The following is an 11088-nucleotide window of genomic DNA, read 5'->3' as shown; positions in this document are numbered from 1 at the left end:
AATATTGAGGTCACCCCTTCCCTAAACCACACTAGACAGAAGATATTACATTCGAGGTATTCGACGTATTGACTTTGACTGAGAACAGGCAAAGTTTTTCGTTAACTATAGCAGGTAAGTTCAGCTGATAGCCATTCTGGAATATGAAACTAGGATCTGTGGGTTTGGAGACAACCTTTTAGGTAGAGGCAGCCATTCATGAAGATCGGAACAGTGTGGTCTTGAGAACTACTGTACAACACAGACAGAGTGTACTAATCTATTATTCATAAATTAAGACATCTAAAATATAAAAGTTACCAACTTCCATTTCTTTTTTTTTATTGATAGTTAAATTTTATTCTGTTTCCGACACAATGGAAACAACAGTGGAAACAAAAGTTAATAAAACACAGTGCTTGAATCATCACTGAACAGTTTGTACCTAATGCCAGGTTACCGGAAATGCTTGACGGGAAAAAAAAAACAGGACTAAGTGGAATATTCCATCATAGACAAACTACATCATGATGCTGTTACTTGCCAGTATGATCTGCAGGACCCCCTTAGCATTCGTAGGTGAAGCAATGCTTATTTCACAATGAGGGATGGAAACCTTAGTTTTGAGATGTGGGGAAAGAGAAAAAGAAAATAGAAATCACTTAGAAATCAACATGTGGGTGTGGGTATTGGATAACAAAAGTCCATTGCCAGTTAGCATTTGGTAGAGAGAATATGTGTGTATCACTGAGATTGGAGTGTAAACACTGCAGACCTACATCAGTCAGATAGAAAGAGGTGAAGCAGGTACATTTAAAAACACATTTTTTTGGGCAATTCCTCCCGTAAATTTTTTTCTCCAACTCCAGTTCAATACGCAATGCTTTAACCATGGCTGAAGATTTACATTCCAGCTTCACACCTTGCATTAAAGGCTTGACAGACTTCTCCACCCCTTCCAGAAACAAGAAGCACACTTACACGGGTGCAGTTAGAAACTAACTCTGACTCTCCCAGCTATTTCTGGGTGGTTAGCACAAGGTAACAAGAACACACAAACCTTTCATGAACACTGAACATTTAAAATCTTTGATTAAATGGGTCCGTCTACATGGGTCTCGTCTTTCAATGCTGCTATTTGATCCAAATAAAATTGGTACATCAAACTAAAAACGTCTCTCAAAGGGAAACTGCTCTCAGTGACCTGTATAGTCTGTACACCTATATATAAATTACACAAAAGGCATACCAATTAAAAAAAGTAAAACTCAACAAATTAAAAAGATAAATAGGAGAAACTACACACAGTCTAGTTTCACTTTCCACTGCCATTGTGTAACAGAGTGTTCAGTATCTAAGAAGTTCTAAAGTTTTAAATCTTTTTTCACTCATTATTCTAGGGTGGCCTTAGTATAAAACAAAGCCGACTGAAATGAACAGAGGAACAGAAATATACTTCACAAATTCTTTATACAACACATAACAGTTCTCTAATTTATTGCTATAATTCTCTAGAGTCCCTCTGCGTTTTAAATAGAGTGTCAAGTATATTTGTATATTTACAAAAGGTTTGACCTTGTGATATGTAGCCCATCTCTTACCGCTCACAATTTGTGCTCGTTTACCCATAATATACAGCTTGCCTTGTGGTATAAATGTAACCTCATGTTACACACACAGATTTAAAGACTACAATTTATTTGCCCTGGTCTGGTTCTGCTTATTGACATGTTCCACCCCCACGATTCTTTTACTAGATGTCTAATAGTTTTTTCAATCAGCTTTTAGTCAATTTACCATAAAGAGCAAAAAGAATGATGATATTAGGGGACTGATTTAATTAGAGATTGCAATTGCATGACACTTTAGACAATTGAACTTAAGTAAGATTTTTTTGCTGGTTTCAAGTAAAAGGACCTCAGGTTTGACTCAAAGTGACTCCCTAAAGTCGGTACATCCTCATCAAATTCTCAAGATTCATTGTTCACTCAAAAAAACACAAGCTGCACTTATCATTGCACATAGATAATTAAAGGGCTAATTGTCTACAAGCAGGAATGCTTTGTGAGTTTTCACTGTTCTTTCTCTTTGCAAAGATTTTAGTGTTAAGATTCTTGTAGCAGGAAATGCAAAGTCTGTGCAGTAAGAGCTATTATGTTATAAAGAGACTTAACTCCCGTCTGTTGATCTGCTCAAACCAAAAAGGCTACTCTCAAAAGCAAACAGAGCATTGTTTGCCTCAGTTAAGCTGTGCGATTGGGGTTGGGTCTGTCACTATCTTTTGCACCCAATGCCAAATAGCCAAAAACACTACCAAATTCTGGCACCAACAAATGAACCACACTGATGAATTTTTAGCGCCAGGAAAAGCTCACTAGATGCAAATAACTCCACTCCAAGTGGCCTTGTAGCACCAGAGTTGCACCTTGGCTTCAAGGAAGGCCAGTGTGCAATTGGATAAAAAATTGGCTTAAGGGCAGGAAGCAGGGAGGCATAGTAGATGGTTGTTTTTTGGACTGGAGGCTGGTAGACAGTAACGTTCCCCAAAGATTGGTGCTAGGACCATTGCTTTTTTTTTGCTGTACATAAATGACTTGGATCTTGGAATACAGAGTAAAATTTCAAAATTTGGCAATGATACCAAACTTGGAGGAGTGCTAAACAGTGAGGATGATACAAATTGCCTACAACAGGACATAGATAGGCTAGCAGAATGGGCGGACAAGTGGAAAATGGGATTTAATACAGGGAAGTGAGAAGTGATGCATTTTGGCAGAAGGGATAAGGAGAGAAAATATGGACTTAATGGCATAAATCTAAAGAGTGTGCAGGAAGAGGGACCTGGGGGTGCATGTACATCGATCTGTAAAGATGGCAGGACATATTGAGAGTGGTTAGGAAAGCATATGGGCATCTTGGGCTTCACAAAGAGAGACATTGAGTACCAAAGCAGGGAGGTCATGCTGAACCTCTATGTACAACAGTGACTACACTTCAGAAAGTATACTACACTTCATTGGCTTAAAGCACTTTGATGGTCGTGAAAGACGCTATATAAATGCTATATAGAGTATTGCATCCAGTTCTGGTCACCACGCTTTAGGCAAGATGTCAAGATCCTTGAGAGGATACAAAGCAGATTTACCAGAATGGCTCCAGGGATGGGGGCGGGGTGAGGGGTTAGTTACATGTTTAGGTTGGAAAGGCTGGGGGCGTTTTCCTTAAAGCAAAGAAGATTATGGGGAAATTTGATTGAGGTGTACAAGATTATCTCAGGCTTAGATAAGGTAGTCAAGGAAAAACTCTTCCCACTGGCTGATTGTACAAGGACTAGGGGACACAGGATTAAGATTTTGGGCAAGAGATGCAGGGGGTAACTGAGAGGAAGAACTTTTTTTATGAAGTGAGTAGTAATGGCCTGGAACATGCTGCCCACAAGTGTGCTAGAGGTGGAAACGATAAATGATTTCAAAAAGAAATTAGATAACCACTTGAAGAAAATAAACTTGCAGGACTGAGCAATGAAGTGGGACTGATTGGAATGCTCTGTGAGGTGCAGGTATGGACTTGATGAGTCAAATGGCCTCCGTCTGTGCCATAATTCACTATGTAACTGCCTATCAAAGTTTCTCGTGATTAATCAGCCCATCTAGTCTCCTCTTTGGAATTTTCACCAGGAACTGAAGTGCAATAAACTCTGCTTTTCCACACTCGAGACGGGTGTGAGCAGGAAACAAAACAATGCTCCAAACACTAAGAAAAAAGCAAAATACTGCGGATGTTGGAAATCTGAAGCAAAAACAGAAAAACGTTTCGAGTCCATATGACTCTTCTTCAAGAGCAGTCATACGGACTCGAAACGTTAACTCTGTTTCTCTCTCCACTGATGCTGCCAGACCCGCTGAGCTTTTCCAGCATTTTTTGTTTTTATTTCAGTGCTCCAAACACACTCAAAACATACCTAGCACTACGTCACTAAGTGCAACACTGTTGGGCACTTGCAAAAGAGGAAGTCCATTACAAGCAATCAGGTTGTTTGGCTGCCAATAGCAGGAAGATACAAGGCTGTGGGGCCTCAACTTAATGTCTCACTCAATGAATGCTGCACAGAAGGGCCAGCCTTGATTTACATGCTACTCCAGGACGTGAACCCACAACCTTCTGACTCAGAGACGAAAGTGCTATCACCCAAGCCACACCTGACACTTGATAGAAGAGCATGACAAAAAGTCTTAATCTTACCATGAATAGCTATTTGGACAAGGGACCAAACAGTGGGAAGTATTAAAAGTATTTTGTATGATCTTCTAAAAGCCAAAGAATCTACTAATGTGGTAATGCAACTATGGCTAACAAATAAGGCAAGAAGGAAGGGAAGCTACAAATGCAAAGTGGATATCCAGCAGAGCTATAAAAAGTAACAAAGAAATGTAAAGGAAGTAATGAGGTGCAATAAAAGACTATTTAAAGAAATTTGCAAGGAATATCAAAGCTAAGAAAGTTTTATAAATTTATTAAGAGATGTAATGGGAATCAGGGTCCATTAAAGTTGGCAAGACTACACTGGACAATTAAGGAAATGGCAGTTACGTCAAATCAATGCTTTGTATACCATTTCATAGTGGAAGAACAGGACTAAGGGAACAGCAGTAGAAGGGAACCTGAAAACAAGTCAAGGGGAGAAATTTGGTGGATTCAATACAAGTATAATATTAATAAGGTAGTGCATAATAGGACTTAAGAGACACAAATCTCTAGGTGAGATGGCTTTTTCCTCCCAGATATTAAAAGAAATGAGAGAAATTGTTTATGTCTTTGTCACAATTTTCCAAATCTCTCTAGATTCAGGAATTATGCGTTTGAACTGAAAACTTAAAAACTATTTAAGGAACAAATCAGGTAACCACAGACCTGTCAGTTTAACATCAATTATAAGAATGTTACTGGAATCAACCAATGACAGAGCAATTGGAAAAGTCATAAAAGCTATGAATTGGGTGGCAGCATTTTCACCAAAGTTAGAAGGTTAACCTAGGCTGGCATTCCAGTGTAGCACTGAGGGAAAGTTGCACTGTTGAATGAATGCTGTATTTTCAGATGAGATGTTAACAGAGGCCTTGTCTGCTCTCTCACACAGATGTATAAGATTGCATGACACTATTTGAAGAACAGGAGAATTTTCCCAGAGTTCTGGCCAATATTTATTCCTCAAATCAAAGTCACTAAAAAGGATTACCTAATCATAATCACTGCTGTTCTTGGGATCTTTACTATGTGCAAATTAGCTGCCACATTTCAGCAGTGACTACACTTCATTGTCTGTAAAGCACTTTGGAGCATCTTGAGGTTGTGAAAGGCGCTATGGAAACACTAGTCTTTCTTTCTCTCCAATAAGAGTCAGCTTGGATTTGTGAAGAATAGGCCATGTCTTACTACCCTAGTTGAAATTTTTGACAAGGTCACCAGTATGCTGAAAATGGGAGTGTATATGGATGTTGTCTGTATAGACTTCCAGAAGACAGATGATAAGGTTCCACTAAGGAGGTTAAGCAATATAAAAGCACATTGAATTGAAGACAACCTTGTAACATGGGTTGGTAATGGTTGGAGGTAGAAAGAAAGAACTTTCATTTATATAATGCCTTCACAGCCTCAGAGGTTTCCAAAACGCTTGGAGATCTGTAGGGAATGTTGTAAGGAAATATGACAGTCAATTTCAGCACAGCAAGATCCCACAATAACTGGATAAATTTTCTTTACAAAGTAATATTGTTTGAGCAATAAATATTAGCCAGGGTATTGGGGAGAACATTCTGGTCATCTTCTTCGAGTAGTGTCACAAATCTACTGCATCTTCCTGAAAAGGAAGATGGGGACTCAGTTTAACATCTAATCCAAAACATGGCACCTCCAACAATGCAGTATTCCCTCAGTACTGCACTGAAAAAATCAAGAGAATAAAGATAAAGGAAATGAACTGTGATTTGGCAGGATGCGATTAATGGTCTTTGTCAGCAAACTATAAGCCTTGTTACAGATTCCCCCACCCAGCCCCAATGTAGGCACTGACCTTTGTTGTTCACACAAGTTTATAATGAGAGAAACAAAATAGCCAAATCATTTAGTCATCAGTAACTAATGTTCATATCTTTCCTATCCCACAAGTTCAAAAGGATCATTTTACTCCTTCAATGATGGATACTTGTTTCCTCTCCATTTTTAAAGCTTTCGTCAAATTTCAACTTCAAGATTACCTGAAACCAGGCCTTTACCAAAGCCCTTCTGCCAAGTCACTAGAAGGAGCAAAATGGTGACCAAACAAGTACAGCCTGAATTTTTCCCACAGGGAGATATCAGAATCTGTGCTTTGCTACTCCCCTCAAATCTAAGGACTAAGGAGTGAGGAAATTAATCCTGTGCCCTCCAGCTCTGATGCTGCCACTTTACCATCACGTCAAATGTGCCAATCAGGGTAATACTGCAAGCCAACACCTCCCTAAAATCAGTCCCAACAATAGCTAAACCATGCACACTGCTGCAACATTACCTGCCACAGGGTCCCATCCATTGCATTATCCTAGGGCACTTCACCATGCCAACTGCCCATTAATTGGAACTATAAAACATTGTTTCAGAAACTTTCACATTATGAATATAAGCTTCAACTGACTCCAAACTTATACTACAAGTACCTTGAAAATATTAACTAATACATGGGTAACTTGTGTCTCTCCACGACGACTAACCAGAGAATAAAAACCATTAAGTGCTTGGTGGTGTCGACAAATGCTCTCTATGATACATCACAATCCTCTTACTTTGCTTGGTGTAAATTTCCAGCTACTTGCAGGTGATTTCCAATAACATGATCCAAAATAGGGAAAGAGCAGCTACAAGGTTGTTACTAACAGATGGTCAAGAGGGTAGCAGGATGTAACAGGGGTGCTGGGAGATGAAAGTGCATGTGCGTATGTTTGTGTGTGGGTGTGTTGGGCGGGTGGGGAGTCGGACAATACTGTATCGCCACCAGAATTCTGATGCCTTGAACTCTTCTCCTCCTTCCCCCGCCCCCATCCAGCCTCAGTGTTATATTTCAGTGCCATTGGTGGAGCATTTTACTGGCCCATATTCCCAAAATTCATAGCCACGTCAGATTCATTTTGACCATAATTAAATATCTATCATGGAACTAAACTGAATCTTTGCCTTTTAGTGGACAATTCATGGTTAAATTCATGGTTTATATAATTAACTGAGGGCAACCTTGTACAATGCAAGACTTGGCAGAGAGATTTTTTAAATAAGTGATTCTGAGTTATCAGAACTCAGTGCAGACCAACAGATGGGACACTTTCTCAATAAACACACTGCTCTTTTGGGTGGGGACAAAAGCTCACTGATAAAAGTTTCTGTAAATTATTAGAAATAACTTTTTCAGACTTCTAACTGCTGAATTTGCCATGCAGATTTCAAAAACCATTTGCTCATCTTCAAGGTAAAAAAAGAGTCAGAATTTTATAGTTAGTGATTCAGAATAATTATTATATATAATAAAAAAACACATTGACATACAACAGATGAATAAATAATGCAATAACGAAATATATGACTCAACATTTGGACCTTGGTACAAATCCATAACTTACGTAAGGTTGTAACAGTAAAGAAAATGAAAATCAACACTTGTTTTAAAAAAAAACTTCAGTGGACAGTCAACTTTGTGAATACTTCGAGACTTTGATATTCCCTTTGGAAATAAACCATCAATTAAAAGCTTCATGTCTAAGTTCAGTCAGGACCTGGTGTAATGTTCAGCTCCAGGAGACTTCACTTGGCTTAATTGAAGCTACAGTGTCCACCTGCTGCGCCAGTCTGCTGGTATTGTCAAAAACATTAAGGGAAAAGGAAAGAAAGGGCAAGGGGAAGGGAGCTGAGAGAGTTAAAAACTCATTCAAAACATGCTGCTACTGTGATACCACCTTTTTACACGGTCTCCCTATCTGTTATCAGCCACAATTACACTGCAATCAGGCATCTTCTTAGCAAAAATTGGGGGTGAGATGAAGATAGGGGCAATTTATCAAGTATTGACTAACACAATGCATATTGCCACTGTCAGTGTTACTTGGTACATTGTCCCATCCAAACTAACGGGCTGCATTTACACTGCCACCCACCTTGGAACAATGGACCAACTGATAGTGAACTGGGCAAAGATCTGGATTCAGAATGAGTGATCAAGCACATTGGTCCTTGGTGACCCTCTTTTTAAAAATGTTTTTTTTAAAAACAATTTATTGATACAGTTCACTAAGTTTTAACTAAACTAAAGACTAAAAGAATGGCAAAAAGGTATTTCTGGGAATTATTAATTTTGTCTTCTCTCCCAACCCCTCATAAAACTAAATTAAAATCCTCAAGTGTTATACTGTAACAGGAAAAGCTCATCTTCCACTCTCACATACTGTACTTAACCTTATAATGACACAAAATGACTACAGCAGGAATCAGAATCTTTCCTCACTATAGGGAAACTAATGTCCCAAGACCTCACTTTTTTTTTGGGCTTCACATTCTGGGAAGCTAAGGCTTTATATTCTAAAATGCTGTCCTGCAGATTTGGAAGGACTGAAATTAATTAGATGACTATTTTGGGGGGGAGGGGTGGGGGAGGAAAGCGAGATGAAATCCTGCAGCAGGTATATTTAGCCAGTACAGGATGGCTGGCATATTGGTGCGATGAGCAGATACAAGGTCAGAACTGGTACTGATTCTGGTTGTTCATAGTAGACAAAGGCAAAGCAAGGTGCCATATCCAGCAATCATCTCAAAGTTAGTTGAATAACTGATGATCTTCAACTGATACTAATTAAAGCCAACTAACCTGATCTGTAGCTGGAGTTTCACAGCATCGGATCATCTTTGTAGATCAGGGGACCTGTATTTATACATCTCCTTGGCTCAAAGAAACACAATGAGCAGGGTGTCACACAGGGTTACCAACTTTATCTTACCCCATATTGGACCATATGTGTGGCTTGATGAGGGTGCCAGTGATACTGAGCACAACTATATTCAGCCTCAGGAGTCAAGCTTAGCCACCGGTTCTTTAATTCAGAGATACAATAAAAAATATGTAGAATTGTTCGAAAACCTTTGCACTCAATGCATCTTTTAGAAGTCTAATTTGCAAACTATTCAAAAGGGATTGATCCTGAAGAGGCATCATTGTAATTTTTATTCACCCCTTCCCCAATATCAGAAGTTCCAAATTGTTCTAACATAGTACGAGAGTGTGGAACAGCTACTGTATGAAATACACACTCCTATTAGAGGTTATTAGACCGTGACACACACAGCCACACTGCATCCCCTAACAACACACTCATCAACCGGCTCCTGGTACTGTACAAAGGCAGGACAAGCATATGAACCCTTGCCATCTCACCAGCCAAGGAGGGTTAAAGCTGACAGAATCCCCCCACTTGGTTTTATAAAAAAAAAAAATGGGAGGTGAAATACTGACAAAACTAGAGCAAGAGGCATTGAATAAAATGTTGACAATGCTCTCGCATGATATATTTGGATGGTGTATGGAGAATCAACACATTTTTGCCTCCCTACCTCTCTCTTCCCCAAAGATCAGCCAACCATAATCTCCACACAACAATCGAAGTATAGTTCCTGAGTGGAGATTGTGGCTACCCAATTAAAACATGACATTAAAAATGAACTCAATGGATGAATTTAATATGAGTGCTTTACGTTCCTAAGTCTCACACAGCACGGGGTGGGGGCAAAAGAGACCAGGCAGGAGAAAAGGGGTCATAAACATGGTTTAAATTTTGAAATCAAGAAAACCTAGAGTTGACCTAAAAGCAAATACAAATTCTACTCAGCATTCTGGGTTCCATCTACAGAGTTTTTTTCAATCTCCTGCCCAGAACTGTCCTGCATGGCAGTGGAGTCTGTCGATTTTCCTGTGCTCACTTCAGCAGTTGTTTGTTGTGGGCTGGTTTCAGTCCCATCATTTGCAGTCTCCTCCTTGGCTTTCTTCCTCTTCTTCTTTGGGCTCTCGGTGCTTTCTGCTTCAGAGTGCCCAGCTTGCGCAAAGCCAGGCATTGCCATACCGATGCCATGTGGAAGAAACATAGATGGGTAAATTAAGCCAGCGGGCATGCTGTGCAGCAGGAATGGGTTGAAGGACAATGGGTTGCTGGTAGTGACTCTGGCTTCACCAGAGTCATGGAAGGATGAACTCGGACCAGGCTTATCTCCTGACGAAGAACCTTCTCCGTGTTTCATCGACTCTGCAGCATTACCCTTCTGTTCACTGCCTTTATCCACTTTTGAAGAAGCACTCATTGTCAAGGTAGATGTGCTTGAAGTGCTGGTACTTGATACCACTGATGGGCTGTTCAACAACCCTCCAACGCCAAACACATGTGACATCCCAGCCACCCCAGGGAGCATCATGGGCAACATGTTCAGGCTGCTCTTGCCATCCTCTCCAGAAGGGATTGCTGCAAAGCCAGCTGGAAATCCCATCAGCCCAGCTAGCTGAAGATTATGAATATTTCTGAGATTCTGCAAGCTCACCAGATCCATCCCAGCAATGAGCCCATTCATTAACATTGGTCCCATTGCCGTGGCGGTCTCGGTCAAAACTCCGCCAGTCTTGGCCATTTCACTCCTTGGTCTCCTTCCCCTCTTTCTGCTGCCGGCCTCTTTCACCACAGGCTCAGTCAGGATGCGGCTGAACTTACTCTCTGGTAGAAAGCCCTGAAGAGACAAAATGAAAAGTGATTTAAGGAAACTCAGCAGCATCACACATGCTTAGGAAGAGATCTGGCTCAGTCCTTAGTGGCACCAAAACCAAACATCACATCCCTGGGTAATTGCACTTTTCTTCCTGCTAAGACTGAGATCAGCTGGATTTTTGTTGGTTAAGGATATCAAGAAATAGGGATCAAAGGCACAAATTAGCCATGATCAAATTAGAATGATGGAGCAGACTCTAGGGACTGAATGGCCTCCTCTTATTGCTTTGCTCCCTTCCTATAGGGTTGGCCCACACTGGGGTACATTTTCATCAGGTTCAGGGAAGCT

General features: G+C 40.2%; 1 protein-coding gene across 3 annotated transcripts in view; it reads right to left on the bottom strand.

Moving 5' to 3' along the window:
- Positions 1-313: 313 nt before the first annotated feature.
- Positions 314-11088, bottom strand: part of chd6 (chromodomain helicase DNA binding protein 6) — a 242710-nt gene continuing 231935 nt past the window's right edge. For all 3 annotated transcript variants that reach the window (XM_041204558.1, XM_041204557.1, XM_041204559.1), the window contains one exon: positions 314-10761. In XM_041204558.1, the coding sequence (XP_041060492.1) occupies positions 9871-10761 (891 nt within the window). In that variant the 3' untranslated portion in view covers positions 314-9870. The remainder of the gene's footprint in view (positions 10762-11088) is intronic.

Source organism: Carcharodon carcharias, chromosome 14, assembly GCF_017639515.1.
Source record: "Carcharodon carcharias isolate sCarCar2 chromosome 14, sCarCar2.pri, whole genome shotgun sequence".
Lineage (NCBI taxonomy): Eukaryota > Metazoa > Chordata > Chondrichthyes > Lamniformes > Lamnidae > Carcharodon > Carcharodon carcharias.
The sequence above is the reverse complement of the archived record's forward strand: the minus strand, read 5'-3'. Positions and strand labels throughout refer to the sequence as shown.